Source organism: Talaromyces marneffei, chromosome 4 (assembly GCF_009556855.1).
Source record: "Talaromyces marneffei chromosome 4, complete sequence".
Lineage (NCBI taxonomy): Eukaryota > Fungi > Ascomycota > Eurotiomycetes > Eurotiales > Trichocomaceae > Talaromyces > Talaromyces marneffei.
In genome coordinates this window covers 3199458-3219832 of record NC_072351.1, presented here as the reverse complement: position 1 = coordinate 3219832, position 20375 = coordinate 3199458, and the positions used below count along the sequence as shown (strand labels likewise).

The following is a 20375-nucleotide window of genomic DNA, read 5'->3' as shown; positions in this document are numbered from 1 at the left end:
ACAGGTTGGTCCAATCTCAGCCCTGTTCAGAGTACATACACACTGACAACAGTGGCTATATGCATTACAGCTTTATCGCGAATTTAAATCAGCAGTCTGCTCGATATCTTCAGGTTCACAGCTCTCGAACTCCAGAACTTGCCAGGCATTCTGAGACTGGAAAAGGGGTCTTTGACCGTATATGCCTGGCAAACTTTCTGGTCGTTTTGTTACTCGGCGGACTCAATACTGTCATTACTGCTTTCTGTGAATTATATAAAGATGGTATCCCTAAGTCGGATACCATTGCCATTCTTTCTGTTAGTTACTAGGTACTTAGGTATCTCCATGAGTTTCTTGAAACCACAATCTCACACTCGTTTGACCTATAATTTGTATTCTTTACAAATATCCAAAAAGTCTTGAACGGTTCGTATAGCAAACTCCGAACTGATCCGTCTTCTAGATCGAAGCCAGAGGGTATAGAAAATTGGAAACCAGCCAAACGTCATATATTATGAATGAAAAATGCCTTTTTTTGGAAGCAGGTTAACTAGCTAGTATAAACCCGATTCGTACATATAGCCATATCCTGATGATTGATTTATATTGTACCTAGGTCGCCTCGAGCAGCCACTGAGCAACATTGGCAAAAATAGCCAAGAGCTGGTAGCAAAAACTACCGCAGACCACTAAAGTTGCCTGTACTACAAAAAATTTTCCAATGTTATAAATTTTAACATATAAACACCACCGAGTTATTAATGTACAATTCTGATTAACAGACGAAAAATGTTTAAGTTAAAACAGAAAATAGGATTGGAAGTGTCTGTTTGGAATTCTTTCAAAGTTGATAGTCGTGGTAGGTATTGCATCAAAGCTCTCATTGTTTATATCGCCTCCTCCTTTCACGAATTGTCCTGTCTAGCTCCGATCACCGTGGTTGTGGAAGTCACTGTCAGTTGCCCAGTGCTCAATACCATGATCTTTTGTCCACTCCAGCAACTTTGAGAAATTGCGGCATTTGGAATGGCCATTGAGATCTCCCCTATATCCAGATTTTATATCTCGATCTTTCGTGATCATCATAGGGGTGGTATCACCGAGACACATCAGGCTCATGCGGAGCGTATCTATGCATTGATCCACATGCATTCGATTCTCTTCTGGAGATTTCTTTAATTCTTCAGGAATAAGCTCCGTTGGGAAGTTGTCGGTTATTAACCATGTGTATTGCCGAATCAGGTCCTAACCAAAGAGATTATTGTGTTAGCCGGGTACAAAATGAATAAGAAATTAAGTAGATATCTATTGACACACCAAGCATGCTAGCTGATGATAAAGTTTCAGCCACGCAGCATAGCCGAAAGATTCGAAGGTTTGAATGTATTCATAGGATTTGAGATCTGTCTTGGTACGGTTCAGTATCGGCATTGCCCAGTCTTCAACTAGGACGGCCTCATCTAATGGTTTATAACAGTGTCAGTTCATTATAGCTTTGTCATACGTTTAAGTCCGGTTAAGGAGAAAACCGCGTACGTTGCCAGAGCTCTCTCCAGGCCTTCTCCGTCTGCTCAGTCGGCCGACCGATGTATTCATCCCCCCCAAAAGCGTCGTAGAGTTCGGTTTCCACGTATTCAATGGCATCATATGCAGGAGCTGTTAATATAGAGAAATGTTGAACACGTGAGCTTGACCGCAATTGATTTATTTGACTGTGATTCAGGCGACAAATTGAGATTGAGAAACAGAGAAACGTACTATATGCAGAGAGGCGCCGAGCACAATCATTGTCTGTTGTAAAATAAGTCGTCTCGACGGGGTTGACTAAATAAATTAGATCTAATGGCGGAATATAGTGTCACTCAGAAAACATACGATGTGACTTGCTATATCTGTTACCCGAGTCGCGGGTCTTTAGATATAGGGATGTAGCCAGAATGATGTTCAAAGATAGAAGAAAGACAAAAGCTAAAATAATAGCATATATAAGAGATTTTCTTCTATCGTAGGGCCAGATAGGACGCTGGCCGTTTTGGTGGCTGTGACCACTTTCTAAAAGATTTCCGCTTTCTGTTTGATCATCTTTGTGACTCGATGTATCATCATCGGAAGATGGAATATGTGTATAATCTGACATGTTTCCAACGACAATTCTCGACTAGTAGAGGTCGAAGCAAAACACAGGTGTATCAATAGGCCAGAGGATGGGCAAGGTGCAGGGTTTGGATAGATGAATTTAGACTGGGGTGAACTTCGATCTCGCTGAGCATACAGACTTGGAACGGTGGAATTTCTCTTTCATCCGTAAGAAAATTCGACAGTTGTCCAGACTGCTTATGCTTTGTTATGTGATGCTGATAACGTGTCAAGATAAGACTTGTTAAGGTTACTAAGCTCCACTCCACGTATGTTTAGTAGTTATGTGAGTTCATACTGGTAACGGTAAGTTACTACACATTCGGATACTCTTACAGTACTGTACCTGTCTTGTATTACGTATAATCTAGTATCGTAATGTAAGACTTGTACGAGTTTGTAAGCAAACGCTCTAGAGTAAATTTTACTAGCAACCAACAAGCAATATCTCCCTCCGTTCATGCACGTACTAGTATTAAAATATACATATACTGAATTGAGTAACAGTCCAGTAAGAGTTGTATGTGGAACGATTCCGTCACATTCGCAAATATTTCCTATTATGGCTCTTATGGTATTTTCTCGCCGGCCAGAGGTTGTGAATCCATAGTCTCCATAGAAGTTTTACATGTAACCTAAATTCTCACTTACTGAGACATGTTACGCAGCTTATACTGGCTAGCTCATAAACGAACTCCAAAACTGGTTTTAAAACCTTGTACTACGGAGTACATACTTAGCAAGGAGTACTAGCTTATTACCCGACCGTCATATGTATTACCTCGCTCTGAATGAGGTCACATTAAAAACACCCCAAGAGGGCTCCACAATAACAGAAAGGTTATTGTGGTCCTCTTTCCGGATAACATCTCGAAGCTCAGACGCAGTTTGCAGTATTTGCATTACAAAGACTTTATGGTTGCTGGAAAGAAGAGTACGATGGATACATACTCAAAAATATTGATTAACTTAACGTAGCACCTGTACAATTTCATTCAATCCTAGATGTGCTATTAGCATCCTGCAATTGCGTTTCCTACGAAAACCCCACGAGGACCCCTTACATTATTATGTTCCTTGCCCAACTACATACTTGACGGACTGCCATGAAGAGGATGTACATTTCTAATTTTCGAGCCGAGAGCTCGATCAATGTCGAGGATGTATCCGCAGCTTGGGCAATATTGCTTAAAGACTATATTGGATCTTTTGACGTGTCTTTTTCTTTGGCGGGACCGAGTTTTGGGCCATCTCATAGAATTGATTTATGTATGGCCGAGGAGACAACGGTCAATGAAATATATCAAGAAATAGAAAAACAACTAGCATCTCGCGACGAGCACGACACAAAAGAAGAAGATCTATCTTATCGCACTCGATTACACATCTATGATGCTAGATCAGAAAATTCACCTGGGAGATTACCAGAAGATGAAATTTTCAGCAACGACTTGCTGGTCACAGATGGCTCCCCAAAAGTGGAGATGGACCTGTGGCTTGATGTCGTTATATCGAATAACGAAGGGCATGTTTATCTTTCTGCCCGTTCGATGTCAACAACGTGGAGCGAGACATATCTTCGGAGACTCTTGAAACAGCTAGAGCACGTGATTTGCCAAATCCAACCACAGGAAAACAGAACCACATTGATATACAACATAGAAACCGCGACAGAAATGGATAGAGAGCAGATTTTGCTATGGAATGCCCATATACCAGGCGCAGTGGAAAGTACCGCCTTGAAGATCTTTTCCAACCACGTTACAAAATCTCCTACTGCTCCTGCGGTAAATGCCTGGGATGGTGATCTAACTTACCAAGAGCTTGACAACTTATCGACAACCTTCGCATACCATCTAATATCCCTGGGTGTGGGCAAAGGAAATATTGTACCTTTATGCTTTGAGAAATCCAAATGGACTGTCGTTGCCATATGGGCAGTCATAAAAACGGGAGCTGCATTTCTGTTGGTCGATGAGGTTTTACCAGAAGAAAGACTACGACTACTTGCAAATACTATTTCAGAGGAAAAAATCCTTGTCTTATGCTCGGTCTCTCAATATGACAAAGCAAAATGTTTGGACTCTAGGATTGTTGTTGTTGAAGAAGAATATCTTGACAAGAATTTGCTACGTTCTTCTACTCCAACACCGGAGTGCGCTAGCCCGTCTGATCTCCTCTATATTGTCTTCACATCTGGAACTACCGGTGTTCCCAAGGCAACAATGATCCAAAATTCGAATATTTGTTCTTATGTTGACGCAATGGAAGGTCTCCAGAACCTTGATCATAAATCTCGAATACTTGCATGGGCATCATATTCATTCGACGTTTCCTTGGCAAATATCTTTCTTAGCTTTCTGACAGGGTCATGTCTTTGTATTCCCTCATCCTGGGAATGCAAGAATGACGTGGCTGGAATCATCCAGCGTTATCAAATTACTTATGCTATGATGACTCCGTCTGTAAGTAAGATGTTGCGTCCTTCAGATTCGTCTACTCTAGAAATACTCGAACTTTGCGGCGAGCCATGTAGTGAGGATGCTCTGTCAAGATGGAGAAAAACGTGCACACGTGTTATGAACACATATGGACCAGCAGAATGCACGGTGACAGGCGTCGCAAATGGGAATGTTCTGCTATCTCCCAAATCTACGATAATTGGAAAGGGGTTGGGTGCGTGCTGGGTAGTGGACCCGATTAATCGTGACCGCCTCGCACCGGTTGGAGGAATTGGTGAATTGATGTTGGAAGGCCCACTGGTTGGTATGGGCTATCTACACAATTTAGAAGCTACGCAATCAAGCTTTGTTGAGGCACCTAAGTGGATGCAGCAACACTTCGAAAGTCTGGCGATGGGAACCCGAGGTCGTCTATACCGAACTGGAGATCTGGTTCGTTATACAGAAGACGGCATGATTGATATTGTTGGACGACGGGATATGCAAGTAAAGATTCGCGGGCAGAGAGTGGAACTAGGCGAACTATCAGCTCACTTGCAACGTATCATGTCACCAACTATCCAGTGGATTCCAGAGGTAGTGAAGCTCAACAAACGTGTCGAATCTCTTATTGTTTTTATCGTTCTACCAGAAGATCAAGGCAACAGAGCAGAACTATCGCAATCTGTGGTCAATCTATGGGACTCACTATTGAAGAGCAAGCTACACCCGGCCATGGTTCCGACGGCCTATGTTCAAATTGCTCAGATACCACTTGGATTGACTGGTAAGACGAACCATCATGAATTGAAGAAGATAGGGCAATCCTTATCCCCGAGCTCATTCATATATCCACAAACTGGGATGTTCACTCAGCCCCAGGAAGAGTCTCTTGAACCTATCCATTTAGAAGGATCTATTGATAAAACAAAAGATATCAATGGACGCGATTTCATCAACGAAGAACCCAATATTACTGCAGAGCAAAATAACCATATTAGAGTGCCCGAGAAAAGCCACCGTATGGAAATACTGAAGCACGTTTGGGCCGAGCTTTTTGATACAGATTTAGCTTCCATGCATCCAAATTCCTCGTTTTTTGAATATGGAGGAGATTCTCTAACAGCAATAGAGCTTGTTGGTTTGGCCTCACGAAGAGGAATTCAGCTTGACGTAGCTATGATTTTCAGACATCCAGAACTTTCAGACTTGGCATCATGGAGCAGGTTCAGTGCCAATTTGATGCCTCAAGTGCCAGAACCATTTTCTCTATTGTCAAGGAGAATAAATCTAAATGAAATTGCACTGGCTTGCCATACATACCCGGAGAATGTTGAGGATGCATATCCTTGCACGCCGTTACAAGAGGGTCTAATCACGTCAAGTGACTCGAAATCAGCAAGCTATATCGGTAGGGCCAGTTTGCGACTACCACAAAAGATCAGCCTCCCAAGGCTTAAGAGAGCTTGGGAAAGGGTCTTGCAAGTTCATCCGATCTTACGTACACGTATCGTTGATTTGCCGGCTGAAGGCCTTGTCCAGGTGATCTTGAAAGATAATGGAGTCCCTTCTGAAAGCCAAATCAGCAATCCACACAGTTACGACCCGGAAAATGATGATCTGAAAATGGGACTGGGTACCAGTTTGTTTCATTATGCTTTTCTGCGCGACGATAACGCAAAGTCGACTTATCTCGTTGTGACAATGCACCATGCAATCCATGATGGTTGGACTCTGCCTCGACTAGGCGAGGAGTTATTCAAGGCATACCAAGGCGTTCGGCTTGAAGAAAGTTTAAGTTTTAATGTATTTATCAAATATATTAGGAGCCTTCCAGAAAAACTCGCGATGAACTTTTGGGCCGAGCAATTTGCGGGAGGAAAGGAAACCACAATCTTTCCCGTCGTGTCTCAGGAGCTGGGGGATCCCTCGGCAAAGAGCTCACTGAAGTCGACAATACGGTTACAGCGCAGTGCCATTCAGACAATATCTACGCCATCGATTTTGAGAGCGGCCTGGGCGTTAGTCGTTTCTAAGAATCTGGCCAGTGAGGACATCACCTTTGGGGCTACGGTGTCAGGTCGTAATGTTCCGATAAATAATATTCAAGACCTGCTTAGCCCAACCATTTGCACAATCCCTGTTCGCGTGAGATTGTATGGAGACATGAGAGTCGACAATTTCCTTCAAGCAATTCAAAATCAAAGTATCGATGCGATGCCTTATGAGAACTACGGCCTCCAAAATATCCGAAAGATCAACTCCGAGACGCAGCATGGAACGAGATTCCAGACACTCTTCATCGTCCATCCGCCAAACAATAGGAGCCTTCCCCATAGGCAGTCACTCTCCACACTCAGTGCATCCGAACAAAAGCTTAAGACTCAGTTGGAAAACATTAATCTGAGTTCCTCCCTATCCAGCTTCAATGAATATGCTTTGATGATCACTATTCAACAAGAGAGCTCAAATCTTGAAGTAGAGGCCAATTATGACTCAAACATACTCGAGGCGTGCCAAATTGAATTACTTTTAGATCAACTTGCACACTTGACCCAGGAGATTTCCCGATCAGAAAACATGACAAAAAAGCTGAAAGAGATCCGATATGCCAGTGATAGCGAATTGGAAACAATCTGGGAGTGGAATGCTGCTGAACACAGGCCAAAGCGGAAGCTTGTTCACGAACTAATCAATCAAACCATTGGCGCTTCCCCTGAAGCAACGGCCATCAGAGCTTGGGACGGCAGCCTGGTTTATAAAGAGCTTGACAGGTTAGCAGCACGAATTGAGGGAAAACTCCGACGACAAGGGGTTGGCAGAAATGATATTGTACCCATATGCATGGAAAAATCCATGTGGACAACCGTTGCTATGCTCAGCATCCTGAGAGTTGGAGCAGCCTTCGTGGTGATGGATGTTCGGCATCAACCAAAGAAGCGTCTACAGATCATTGCTCAGGAAGTCAAGGCCAAGTGTATTGTTACAACTGGTCCTGCGACGGCATTGGCAGGAGAGCTCGTAAAAGATATTATAATCTGTGACAACCTGTCGGACGATAATGATGATGATACCATTTCTTCTATATCTGAGGGAAGCTATAGTTCCACTTCAGACATTGCTTTTATAGTGTTCACTTCTGGAAGCACAGGGATCCCCAAGGGTATCAAAATCACTCACGAGAACTTCACTTCGACCATTGAAATCCATGCACATAAGTTAAAGTTGTCAAGCGACTCAAATATCTATGACTATGCGTCTTATAGTTTTGATATTGCAGTACATAACTCGCTGATGGCACTGACCTTGGGCGGTTGTCTCTGTATACCTAGCGAGGATGACCGTGAAAATGATATTGAGGGTTCCTTTGAGCGGCTAGGAGCAAACTGGGTTGATATTACACCATCCGTTGCAAAACTAATCGAGCCATCTGCAATTCCTAGCCTAAATACTCTCGTGCTTAGTGGTGAAGCAATGACTAGAGAGGTGGTGGAAAAATGGAGCACAAGAGTGGCATTGATAAATGCCTATGGCCCTGCCGAATGCCAGATCTGCACAATCCAAGAAGATGTTACGAACCCTACGCGGGCATCCGATATTGGACGCGCTGTTGCTTGCTCAGCTTGGGTGGTCGATCTTGAGAGTGGCGATCTCTCCCCAATTGGAGCTATTGGCGAGCTTGTTATTGAAGGGCCCATCATAAGTCCTGGTTATCTCAATGCAAGAGGTGACGCTTTCGTAAGCAATCCTCCATGGTTGCTAAGGGGATCATCGAAGATTCCTGGAAGGCATGGAACGGTTTACAGAACAGGGGATCTTGTTCGATATCGACCCGATGGTACACTCGTGTACGCTGGTAGGGCAACAGATCAAATCAAGTTACACGGCCAACGAGTAGAACTTGGAGAGGTGGAATTTCAAGTTCGACAAGTAAAACGAGATTCGGACGAGGTTATTGTTGACTTGGTTGACTTCCATGGAACGAGTTCGCTTACTGCTTTCTTTGCTTCACCTGCCAAGGATCAGGCAGACAATAAGATTGGGAATGTTGTCCAAGATACATTGCTGAACCTGCAACTTGAAATTGTCCCTTCGGATTTATTGGTCAAACTGAGAAGTATTCTTCCAGGATACATGGTTCCAGCAATGTTCTTGAGGGCATCTCATCTACCTCTGACGCCTTCGCGGAAGGTAGATCGACGGAAGATGAAGAAACTCGCTTCGCAGATACCCAGGGATCTTCTCATAGGGTTTGAGCAAGGAACCAAAAATAATGATGATGGAACAGACTTAAATGAACGGGAAGTGGAAATGCTTGACGTTTGGTCCCAGGTTTTGAAGCTTGATAAGTCCCGAATACAGCGACAAAGTGACTTTTTCCAACTAGGAGGAGATTCTATCTCAGCAATGCGGTTGGTAAAGTACTGTCGTCTGAAAAGTTTGCTGTTCACACTGTCGGATGTCTTTCGTCACTCTCAATTCCAGGAGTTATGCAAGCTTGCCAGCGACGCGGTGCATGACAACAGTTGGCCCGAGACGACCTCCAAACTTGTTTCCCCATTCTCGCTTTTGTCTATCCACCATAAAAACTCTCTTGTTTCATTGGCAGCGAGTGCCTGCAGAGTTCCCGAAGAAGTAATTGACGATATGTATCCCTGTACACCGTTCCAGGAAGGAGTCTTTGCAATGACTGCTGGAGATTCTTCAGCTTATGTGCAACATACGGGAATAAGATTCAGCGATCAGCTAGATCTAGACAGAGTTCTCATGTCGTGGGCTACAGTCATTGATAAAAGCCCCATATTGCGGACACGTCTCGTTCACGGGGAGGAAAGTGCAGTTCTATTTCAGGTTATCATTAGACCACGGCCACAAGAATGGAAGTGGTATGACACCGTGGCTGACTATTTGTCAGAGTCAATGAAAGTACCAATGGGCCCTGGAGATCCTCTTTTCCGTCTCGGGTTGATTCGTGCAGGCTCAACCTCTTTGAATAGATCAACACCCACTTTGATATGGACAATGCATCACGCAGTGTATGACTCCTGGAGTATGGATTTAATCCTTCGACAAGTGTCGGCACACTACCGTGCTGAGGATCGTATCTATATCAATCCGAATTACAATTCTTTTGTAAAATTTATCCTTGACCAAGAACAAAAAAGTGCTCAATGGTGGGGTTCCTATCTCAGAGGGGCTTCAGATGCATCAATATTTCCCAAGGCACCCATGGTTGAGAGCTTACAAATGACTGATAAAGTTATTCGCAAAGAATTTGTCTTCCCTGATGCCCTTCCACCAGGGTACTCTCCAGCTGTACTCCTACGTGCTGCTTGGGCAATAGTCATGGCTCGACATACTGGTGGTGAGAGGGTTTTGTTCGGCGAGACGCGCTTGGGCAGAAATGTCAGCCTGGAGGGCATTGATGCACTGGTCGGACCAGCGATTGCGTCAGTGCCTATACTTGCGAGTGTGAACCGAGACCAGACAATATCTGCTTTCTTGACACAAATCCGTGATATAGGCCTTGAGGTACAGAATTTTGAGCACCTTGGTATACAGAATATCCGACGCATCAGTGAAGACGCAAGAGCCGCTTGCAACTTCCAGACCCTCCTGGTTTTCTTAGAAAATAAGGATAGGGTGGATGGTGATTCCTTATTTCATGTCGATGAAACAATGGATGACATTCGGAATTTTAACAGCTACTACTTACTGCTCTACCTCAGTTTGAGCAAGAGCCGCTTCGTCATTGAAGCGGTTTTCAAAGACTTCACCGTCGACCAGGGCATGGTGGAACTGCTTCTGGACCAAATAAATGTGATTCTATCGAACTTCAGTACATTACCATCACAAGCCTTAATCCAAGAGCTTGATACGGCAAGTGATTATGACTTGGCTAAGATCTGGAACTGGAACGCAATGCCATCAGATTCCGTGGATAAATTCGTCCATGATCTTATTTCACACAAAGCAAGAGAAAATCCAGATAAGCTTGCTGTACATGGGCATGATGGGGAATTTACCTATCAACAACTAGATGATTACTCAACGTGTCTAGCCAGTCTGCTCAGTTCAAGGGGTATCGGCCTAGGCTCAATTGTGCCAATATGCTTCGAGAAATCCGCCATCGTCCCAATCGCTATGTTAGCTGTCATCAAAACCGGCGCGGCATTCACTGTGATGGATGTAACTTATCCGGAGAACAGGCTCAAGAGTATTACATCGGCCGTTAAGGCTCAACTTATTCTCTCAAGTCCATCACAAGTACAGCTAGCAGAACGGCTTGCTGATAAAGTTTTCCTGGTAGACAAATCAACCTTTTCAACAAATGTGCCTGAAGCCCTTCAGGAAGTCTCACAAGACACAAACAGACTGATGTATATTTGTTTTACCTCTGGGAGTACCGGAGAACCAAAAGGCGTGATGGTCACTCATCGAAACCTTGCATCAGCAGCTGTCGCACAAACCCAGGCCCTCGATTTTGTCCCAGAAGATCGAATATATGATTTCTCTTCCCATGCTTTCGATGCTAATATCTGGCACTTCTATCTGGGATGGGTGGCCGGTGCGTGTGTTTGTATACCTTCCAATGAAGAGCGAAAAGAAAACCTGGCAGGAAGTATTACGTCGTTTAGGAGTACAGCATTGTTTTTGACACCATCTGTGGCCCGCTCTCTTAACCCGCAGGAGGTTTCCACTGTCAAGAGGCTGTATCTAGGTGGCGAGGCAGTAACACCTTTGGATGTATCTATGTGGAAGGATCACCTTGACTTATGGGGTGCCTACGGACCAACAGAGACGACACCTCTGTGTATATTCACACGTCTTCGGTCCCCCGACAATGCCTCCAATATTGGGCGTGGAGTAGGCGTAAGGTCATGGATATGCAATCCAAATGGTGGTGAGCTTGTGGCGATCGGTGCTGTTGGTGAAATGGTCAATGAGGGTCCTCTCGTTACGAATGGATACTACAACAGACCTGAAAGGACCGCTGCAGTGTTCATTGAGAATCCCAAGTTTTTGCAACGTGGACATGGCCATATATCTGGGCGCCCTGGGAGACTTTATCGGACCGGTGATTTGGTAAGGTACTGCTATGATGGCACGATACAGTATCTTGGGCGTGCAGACACCCAGGTCAAGCTGCGTGGTCAGAGAGTTGAGTTTGGTGAAATCGAATATCAAATGAAACACGCACTTCCTGAAATGACATCTGTATGTGATGTTGTGGTGCACCCCAGTTCTAAAAGGCCCATGCTTGTTGCATTTTGCGCAAGTCCTTATTGGAAAATTCCAATAGACAAGAAGGCTTTGCAAATGCATCTTGGTAAGTGTCTTCCATCATACATGGTACCTGAATTCTTTTTTACCCTCAGTGATATTCCTAAAAACCCTTCCGGAAAAGTCGATCGCCTCAAATTACGAGCGATGGGAGTTTCAATGATGCAGGAATCAAGCTCTCATCAAGAAAAGGTCAGCATAGAATGTGTTTATGGCCCTTTGACAGAGATGGAAAGTCGCTTGGCAGGGCTTTGGATCACGGCCCTGGGAGATTCACCCACAATCATAGGCCCAGAAAGCGAGTTTGCCGATGCCGGGGGTGATTCTATTGCTGCCATGAAGTTGTCCAACCTTGCTCGCAAGCACGAGCTCAGCTTAACAGTCAGGGATATACTGGGGAACTCGAGGTTGTCAGCAATGGCTCTTGCTATGACCGCAATTGATAACACTGGTTCCACTTACAAAGCCTTTTCTCTATTGGATGCATCACAAAGAGACGTGCTTAGGTCTCGCGCAGCGAGAATTTGCAATATTCCCGTCGGGTCGATTATGGACATCTATCCTGCGACGCCGCTCCAAACCGAAGTATTCGCCCTGACGATGAAGCAGCCACAGGCATATATGAAAACTTCCGCTTTTGAGGTTCCGTCCCATCTCGAATTTCAAAAGATTATCCAGGCCTGGAATGTTGTTGTAGAAAGAAATCCAATTCTACGAACTCGATTCGTGCAATTGCCATCTGGGGATTTACTCCAGGTTGTTGTGAAAGGGCACGAATGGAAACAATATGATCGTGTCGACTCTTATACCAAAGCGTCCATGCTTGATAGCCTAGACCTCGGAAAACAACTATCACATTTAGCCATAATTCGTCAGGACTCGGTGATCAAGATTGTTTGGACTGTCCATCACGCTCTATACGATGAATGGTCCATATTAATCCTGGAGGATCAGCTGAGAAGAGCATACAAAGGTCACCACATAAGAGAGCCACCAGCGTATGCCAATTTTATTGGATATTTGTCTTCACAAAACAAAGCAAAAGCTGTGGAATATTGGAAAAATCGTCTAGCCGGTGTTACTCCAGCATCTATATACCCGAAATTACCATCAAGACATCATCTCGTACGGCCGTCCGCTGTGTACAACCGTACTTTGAAATATACTGGCGCACATCGCGGCAACCTACAAGCCAAGGTGTACGCATCTTGGACTCTGATTGTGGCTAAACTAATGGGATCAGATGATGTCCTATTTGCTTCCACATTGACCGGCCGAAATATTCCAGTGAAAGGCGTTGAGCAGATGGTGGGCCCTATGATCACGCCAGTTCCGATCCGAGTTCGTCTGGGTACGATCAAGCAGCGAGTCGATGATTTCCTGACTATGATTCAAAATGAGATAACGGAAATGGCCCCATTTCAGCACGTTGGAACACGAGATATTCAAAGCATCGATCAGGATACGCAGGCCGCCTCGAAATTCCAGACCCTCATTGTCATGACACCTGCGAAAGAAAATGAGGATCAGACTGCGGAGCACCTCACAACATCTAATTCTGAGTTAGAGAACTTTAAGGGTGATAGCTTTCACACCTTTGCTCTAGTTCTGTTTTTGTTCCCCAAAAAATCGTGTATTGATCTCCAAGTCGTGTTTGACCCTGACGTGCTCCACAAACGCGAAATCGAACGCCTTAGTGGTAGACTGGAAAAAGTTATGATTGATATGGATGAAATGAAATATATTTCGTCTATCGATTGTGTTAGTAAGGAAGACGTGGATGATATATGGAAATGGAACTCCACCGTGCCGATCGCTTCATCTCAGTCTCTTCATGAAGCCATCGTTGCAGGAGGGAAGGGTCGCTCAGATAAAGTTGCTATTGACGCCTGGAACATTCGAATAACTTATGCACAACTTGAAGAGCTCTCAGATAATCTTTCCGTGACATTACTGGGACAGGGTGTCAGGAAGGGGTCAGTTGTTCCACTGCTTTCGCACAAGTCAGGTTACGTGCCCGTTGCGGCATTGGCCATCCTCAAGTCTGGAGCAGCTTTTATGCCACTGGATGCCAGTCTGCCGCTCAATCGAATCAAAGAGATAGTCGATCAAGTAAATCCAGAGTTCATCCTGGCTGCTGACTCAACTCACAACATTGCTACTAAGCTGCAGCTGCGTGTAATCAGTATCGAAGGCTCTCTCAAAAGCACAACGAGAGCAACGAATTCTTTGCAGCGAGTTATTCAGATTGAGCCGGATGATATTGCATGCGTTCTTTTCACATCTGGGAGCACTGGAAAACCCAAAGGTGTAATGCAAACCCATCAATCTTTGTCCTCTGCAATCATACATCAATCGACAGACACTGGCTTCAATGAGAATGCCAGGGCGTTTGAATTTGCATCTTACGGGTTTGATGTAAGTTGGAATATGATTTTCAAAGTACTGGCAAGGGGGGGTACCCTCTGTGTTCCAAGTGATGATGAGAGAAACAATGATTTAACCGGTGCTCTCAATCGCTTCCAAGCCACACTAACTGAGCTAACTGCCTCTGTTGCTCGTCTGATCAACCCCGCGGATCTTACCACACTTGAGAATATCATACTTTCTGGTGAACCAGTGGACCTACGTGAATTCGATCATTGGAAACCAAAGGTTCGCTCAGTCGTTTGCTATGGACCTTCTGAGTGCACGTCAGTCTCAACTATAAACAGAGGAGACAGCGGCCAAGCAAACAATAGGGGAATCGGCAAGGGGTCTGCCTGCGTCACATGGCTAGTCAATCCAAATAATCACCGGCAATTGATGCCAGTAGGAGCTGTTGGGGAAATTCTCATCCAAGGCCCGATCGTTGGCAAGGGATACTACAACAATGATCCACTGACGAGGGCTTCATACACTTATGATCTGCCTTGGCTGCACGCTGGTAATAGCGTCGTGTCTAGTCGCTCATTCATATCTGGCGATCTCGCAACCTATGACGCTGATGGAAACCTTCATTTTGTGTCTCGCAAAGATCTCCAAGTAAAACTACACGGACAAAGGATAGAGCTTGAAGAAGTCCAATACCATGTTCGTTCGATATTGGGAGACCTCCCCGTTATCGCATGTGTTTTCAACGATCCGGCTAAAGGTAATGCGCAAAAGCTTGCAATATTCATATGTGAGAAACGTGCGATCAAAGATCAGCAGAAATGCGAATTCACGTCTCCAGACCCCGCTACAGTTGGGATTGTCGTAACTCTCGACGAGAAGCTCGGATTAATTGCCCCCAAGTACATGATTCCATCGGTTTACTACTTTATTACAACCACTCCACGCACACCGAATGGCAAAATCAACCGCCAGAAACTAGTTGAAATGGCTCTTGTAGCCCAACCAGACCAGATATACCACGGGAGGACTTCCCAACAGACAACTGGCAGGATGCCAAATTCTGAAAATGAAATCACAATGCAGCAATTATGGGCCATAGCGCTACGAACAAGTGAAAATATATCGGCCGACGATGACTTTTTCCATCTCAATGGAGACTCCATAAGTGCTATGAGACTTGTTGCGGCGGCGCGAGATCGAGGTTTCGTTCTCAACGTTGCGACTATTTTTGACAACCCGAAGCTTTCCGATCTTGCCCTAAAACTAGTTTCAACTAGGACATCACACTTAACCATGAAGCCATTTGACTTACTTGATGATGGTGTGGATACAACCGACATACGCGGAGAAGTTGCAGTTAAATGCGGAATACGGGATCCAGATGATGTCGAAGACGTTTACCCTTGTACGCCTTTACAGGAGAATATGCTAGCCGGCACGATTAGAGACTCCCATGCATTTATTAGCTTGAGACTATATCACGTTCCCAAGCATGTTGATCTCCAAAGGCTACGCGATGCCTGGATGTCGGTTGTAAAGAAACATCCGATTTTGCGGACTCGACTGGTTGACATAGAAAAACATGGCCTGAACCAGGCTGTGATTCGAGTGCGAGATGATAGCGATCTCTGGGGCTACTCCGATATGGAAACTTTTCTTAAAGAAAATCTGGAGGAAAACATGGGCCTAACAACGCCGTTGACTCGCTGGGCTCTGATTAAAGAGCAGGATGAGCATAGATTAGTTTGGAAAATTCACCATGCTGTATACGATGGCTGGATGTTGCCGCTGATTGAAGATGAGGTGAACAAGAACTATCATGGCATGGAGTCCGATACGTACCTTGATATACGGCCAATCGTGAAATACATTATTAAGGAGCCAAAGGACGCGTCTATCTCATTCTGGAGTCGAGAACTGGCAAGTGCCGAGCAGAGTATTGTTTTCCCGTCTTTTCCTCACCAAAGCAAAAACGCGCATCCCTCGGCATACCTAGAGAAAGATCTGATAATGAGTACTGCTCCACAGAGCCGCCAGATCAATATATCAGCTCTATTGTACGGAAGTTGGTCTGTGGTAGTGTCGCGACTCACAGGGAACTCCAAAATCAGGTTCGGCTCTATTCTTACAGGGCGCAATGCACCAGTCGATGGCATCGAACGGGTTATGGGACCAACAATCACAACTATTCCAATTTTGATCGATGTGAACGGCAGTTCCACAGTACAGGACTACATGCGGCAGATACAAGACATGAATATCCGCAGAATACCTCATGAGCATTTTGGTATCAACGCTATCCGGCGTATCAATAATTCATGTAAGACGGCTTGTGATTTCCAAACAGTCCTAGTTATTCAACCTAGCACTGAGAGCGCCCAAAATCAAGCCTCCGCAAACGATCAAGCAATTCTTGAGGAACTGGACGAGACAACGGTGGAGGGATTTCCAGATCAATATTCAGTCTTGAACCAGTATGGCTTGATGCTAGAACTTTTGCCAAATGGCAATAAGATGAAAGTACGAGCCAGCTTTGATTCTAAGGTTATCTCTCATTTGCAACTAGAAAGGATTCTTGCAATGTGGGAGATTACTATCCAGCATATGATGAAAACTTCAAATCATCAGTCCATTTCGGTGGGGTCACTGAATTCCCTCTGTGACGAAGATCTTCGAGGTATTTGGAAGCGGAACGAAATTCCGGTGAATCCAGCCACTACAAAATTTGTCCTTGAGACAATATCTGAGATCGCACTGAAGCAGCCCAATGCTCTTGCTATTGACTCATGGGATGGCCAGTTGACGTATGAAAAGTTGGATATGGCTTCCTCGCTGCTGTCTGACCGGCTTCTCTCCATGGGTGTCGGTCCTGGTTACTTCGTTCCCCTCATCTTCCGAAAGTCAATGTGGACGAACGTTTCAATGCTTGCAGTTATGAAATCTGGAGCCGCATTTGTTCCTCTTGATGCAGATCACCCTGAAGGCCATCTCAGAGCTATCATGCAACCTCTTAATGCGGAGATAATCTTATGTGAAGCGTCAACTCGGGACCGGGCTTCTCGACTTGCCCGTTGTACAATAATAGTGGACGATGAGGTAATCCCGTACGTCAAAGAAACGAACTTATCGGGTTCAGTTCTTCCTCTCTCAAATGGAATTAGCCATATTCGGGACCGTATCAAACCAGAATCTTTAGCATATGCTGTATTCACTTCCGGCAGTACTGGAGCCGCCAAAGGAGTCATGATCAGTCACGAGAACCTTGCAACGGCTATTCATTACCAAGCTGGAGCTGGAGCCTATGGGATTAACAAGGACAGCAGGACGCTGGATAGTTCGTCCTATTCGTTTGATGCCTGTGTTTGCAACTTTTTCTACACTGTCACACAAGGAGGTTGTCTGTGCATACCCAGGGATGATTCCTTACGAGGAGATCTTGGGTCATTCATGCAGCAATATAAAGTAAATTGGGCACAGCTAGTGCCTTCAGTTGCTCGCACTGTCGATCCCGCAATGTTGACGGACTTGGAAACCCTCGTTCTTACGGGTGAGCCATTGACAAAGGGTGACATTGAGACCTGGTGTCACAGAGTCCGACTGATTAATGCGTATGGCCCAACCGAATGTACTATCCTGTGCTCTGTTTCGCCCAGAATAACCGGCGGTTCTCAGCTTGGACATATTGGCTGTGGAAGTGGAGCAAATTTATGGCTGACAGAAATTGGTAACCCCAGAAAATTGGCACCAATTGGTGCTGTTGGAGAGATTTTGATTGAGGGTCCAATTATTGGTGCTGGATATCTCGGGCCGTATGAATTCCCTATCGTGGAGGATCCCCCATGGCTCATTGCAGGAATGGAAGGATCTCATGGCCGTTCAGGTAGACTTTTCCGCACAGGCGACCAGGCAAGATATACGGATGATCTACAATTGGTATTCATGGGCCGAATTGGGGCAGAGATAAAACTACGAGGTCAAAGAGTTGATCTCTTTGCAATTGAGGATACCATTCGACGCCGAATTTCAAACCATTGGGAAATTGCTGTTGACATTGTGCATCTAACCTTGGGTCAAAGTGGTGGCGAATACGAGAGGCAAACGTTGGTCATTTATGTATGTGACAAGAAATTGGAGCTATGTTCCCCTTCAGACCGCTTGGAGGGCTTTGGAAGCGCGCTCCAGCCCATTATTTCGGATCTCAAAGCGTACTTCGACACCTCAATGCCATCATATCTACAGCCAGAAGCCTTTGTGCCAATATCATTCATGCCGAAAACTAGTTCTAGCAAAACAGATCGCCGCCGTCTGAAAGCTATGGGGACCCAGTTGCAATTGCGGGATCTCATTTGGATTACAGGAGACATGATGGCGAAAACTTCAACCCCGCTCAACACACAGAAAGAAAAGACCCTTGCTGATCTATGGTCTGAACTTCTTGGTGTTAAGTACGAATCGATATGCAAGGAAGATGACTTTTTCAAGTTAGGCGCCGATTCACTGGCAGTCATGAGATTGACGACAAAGGCTCATGAGAAGGGATTTGAGCTGAAGCCTGGTGACGTGTTTTCATGTTCTAACCTTGAACGACTAGCAGATAAGATGGTTGAGGTTTCGACAATTTTGATCAAGTCTCGTGCATACGAGCGCTACAGCCTTGTTCCGGGGATCCAGGATATTTGGGCATTTACCAGTGAACTTATTGCGCCCACATTGGGTATTGCACCCGACGAGGTGGAAGATATTCTTCCCGCAAATGGCTTCCAAGTCGACTACATCGTAAACAGTGAAGAGCCGTTAGGACTTCAGTATGCTTATATTGATATAGAGCCCGAAGTTTTGTGGCCAGACCTTGTCAACGCGTTTCGCACGGTCATACAGGCATTTGAGTGCCTTCGCGCCCGATTCTACTGCCAAGAAGGACGCTACTATCAAATTATACTAAAAGAGGCACCCTTGATTGTGGAAGAGATCGAGTCAAGAGGCCAAATAACAACATTTTTTAATCAGTTTTGTGCTGATGATTGTCGCAAAGCAAAACTTACGGACATTTTCAGCAAGATTACTCTGGTATCTGACGGCCACCGCCGACGTGTGATTCTACGACTTTCCCATATGCAAAACGATGGATGGTGTACTATTCGAATCTTCACGAACATAGCAAATGTCTTCAATGGCTTGGAAGTTGAGAATACGTTGAAGTGGACGAATCTACTAAGTTACCGTCAAGCGATAGGGTTCGAATCTCGTGAATATTGGAATGAGGTTTTGCGTGACACTACCCGGTTGACCCCAGGACTTGTCTACAAACCGAAGGAAGGAAAAGTCCGGACGCTTCGATCCTACGCTCTGCCAAACTTTCATATCTCTACTGAAAACCGGCGCACACGACCGACTGTGGTGGTTAATGTGGCTTGGGCGCTCGTCCTTCAGAAGCTGGCAGGACATGATGATGTGATTTTTGGAAATGTTACTACAGGGCGCAATGGCTCTCTACCAGGACTCGATACCGTGATTGGCCCATGCGTAAACATGCTGCCCATGAGACTTAGATTGCAAAATCGACCTAGTCTCAGTCGTCGTGCATATCTACGAAGCCTTATCGAGGCTTCGGCTCAACAAGTAGACCAGCGTACGGCGTACGAAGGACTTGACTGGGAAGAGACTGTCAATGAATGTACCAAGTGGCCCTCTGGCTCACGGTACTCTTCCGCTGTCCATTTCCGCAATATGGCATTTGAACCACAGCTCACACTCGGAAAAAGCAAGGTCAATTTTGCTTGGTATGAGTTGGTTGCTGAACCACATTGGACTACAGTTTTGGTTTATCCCGAAGAGAATGTTTTAAGGTTGTGGTTATTGGCCAACCCGGCAGAGATTGGTGACGATGGTGCAGACGAGATACTACACATGCTCGCCGAATACTGTGATGAGATTGTTGATTCATTATGCGAGCAATGATTTGTATTCCTTGGTTATTGCTTTTCTTTTTTTCTAGATTTTGTTGAAGTTGCCACGTTTATTTCGAGAACAGTTTGTATTTACAGCGTGACCATATGTATCCCTGGGCAATTAAACCATTTGTCGAGCCGAAATAATTAATATACCTCGCATATTAGCTCTTACAGTCTCGTTACATTAAATGGCATATGTGAAAAG

General features: G+C 45.0%; 2 protein-coding genes across 2 annotated transcripts; one reads left to right on the top strand and one right to left on the bottom strand.

Annotated features, from left to right (window-relative positions):
- Positions 1-903: 903 nt before the first annotated feature.
- On the bottom strand, positions 904-2119 carry EYB26_006190 (uncharacterized protein; the record flags this gene model as incomplete). The annotated part of the gene is made up of 5 exons (XM_054265466.1): positions 904-1227; positions 1300-1442; positions 1519-1638; positions 1741-1806; positions 1858-2119. The coding sequence occupies 5 exons, from the start codon at positions 2117-2119 to the stop codon at positions 904-906; spliced, it is 915 nt and encodes a 304-aa protein (XP_054121441.1).
- A 1105-nt stretch (positions 2120-3224) lies between these two features.
- Positions 3225-20177, top strand: EYB26_006189 (uncharacterized protein; the record flags this gene model as incomplete). The annotated part of the gene is made up of 2 exons (XM_054265465.1): positions 3225-17323; positions 17381-20177. 2 exons carry the CDS (start codon positions 3225-3227, stop codon positions 20175-20177), a joined length of 16896 nt encoding a protein of 5631 aa, XP_054121440.1.
- Positions 20178-20375: the final 198 nt, after the last annotated feature.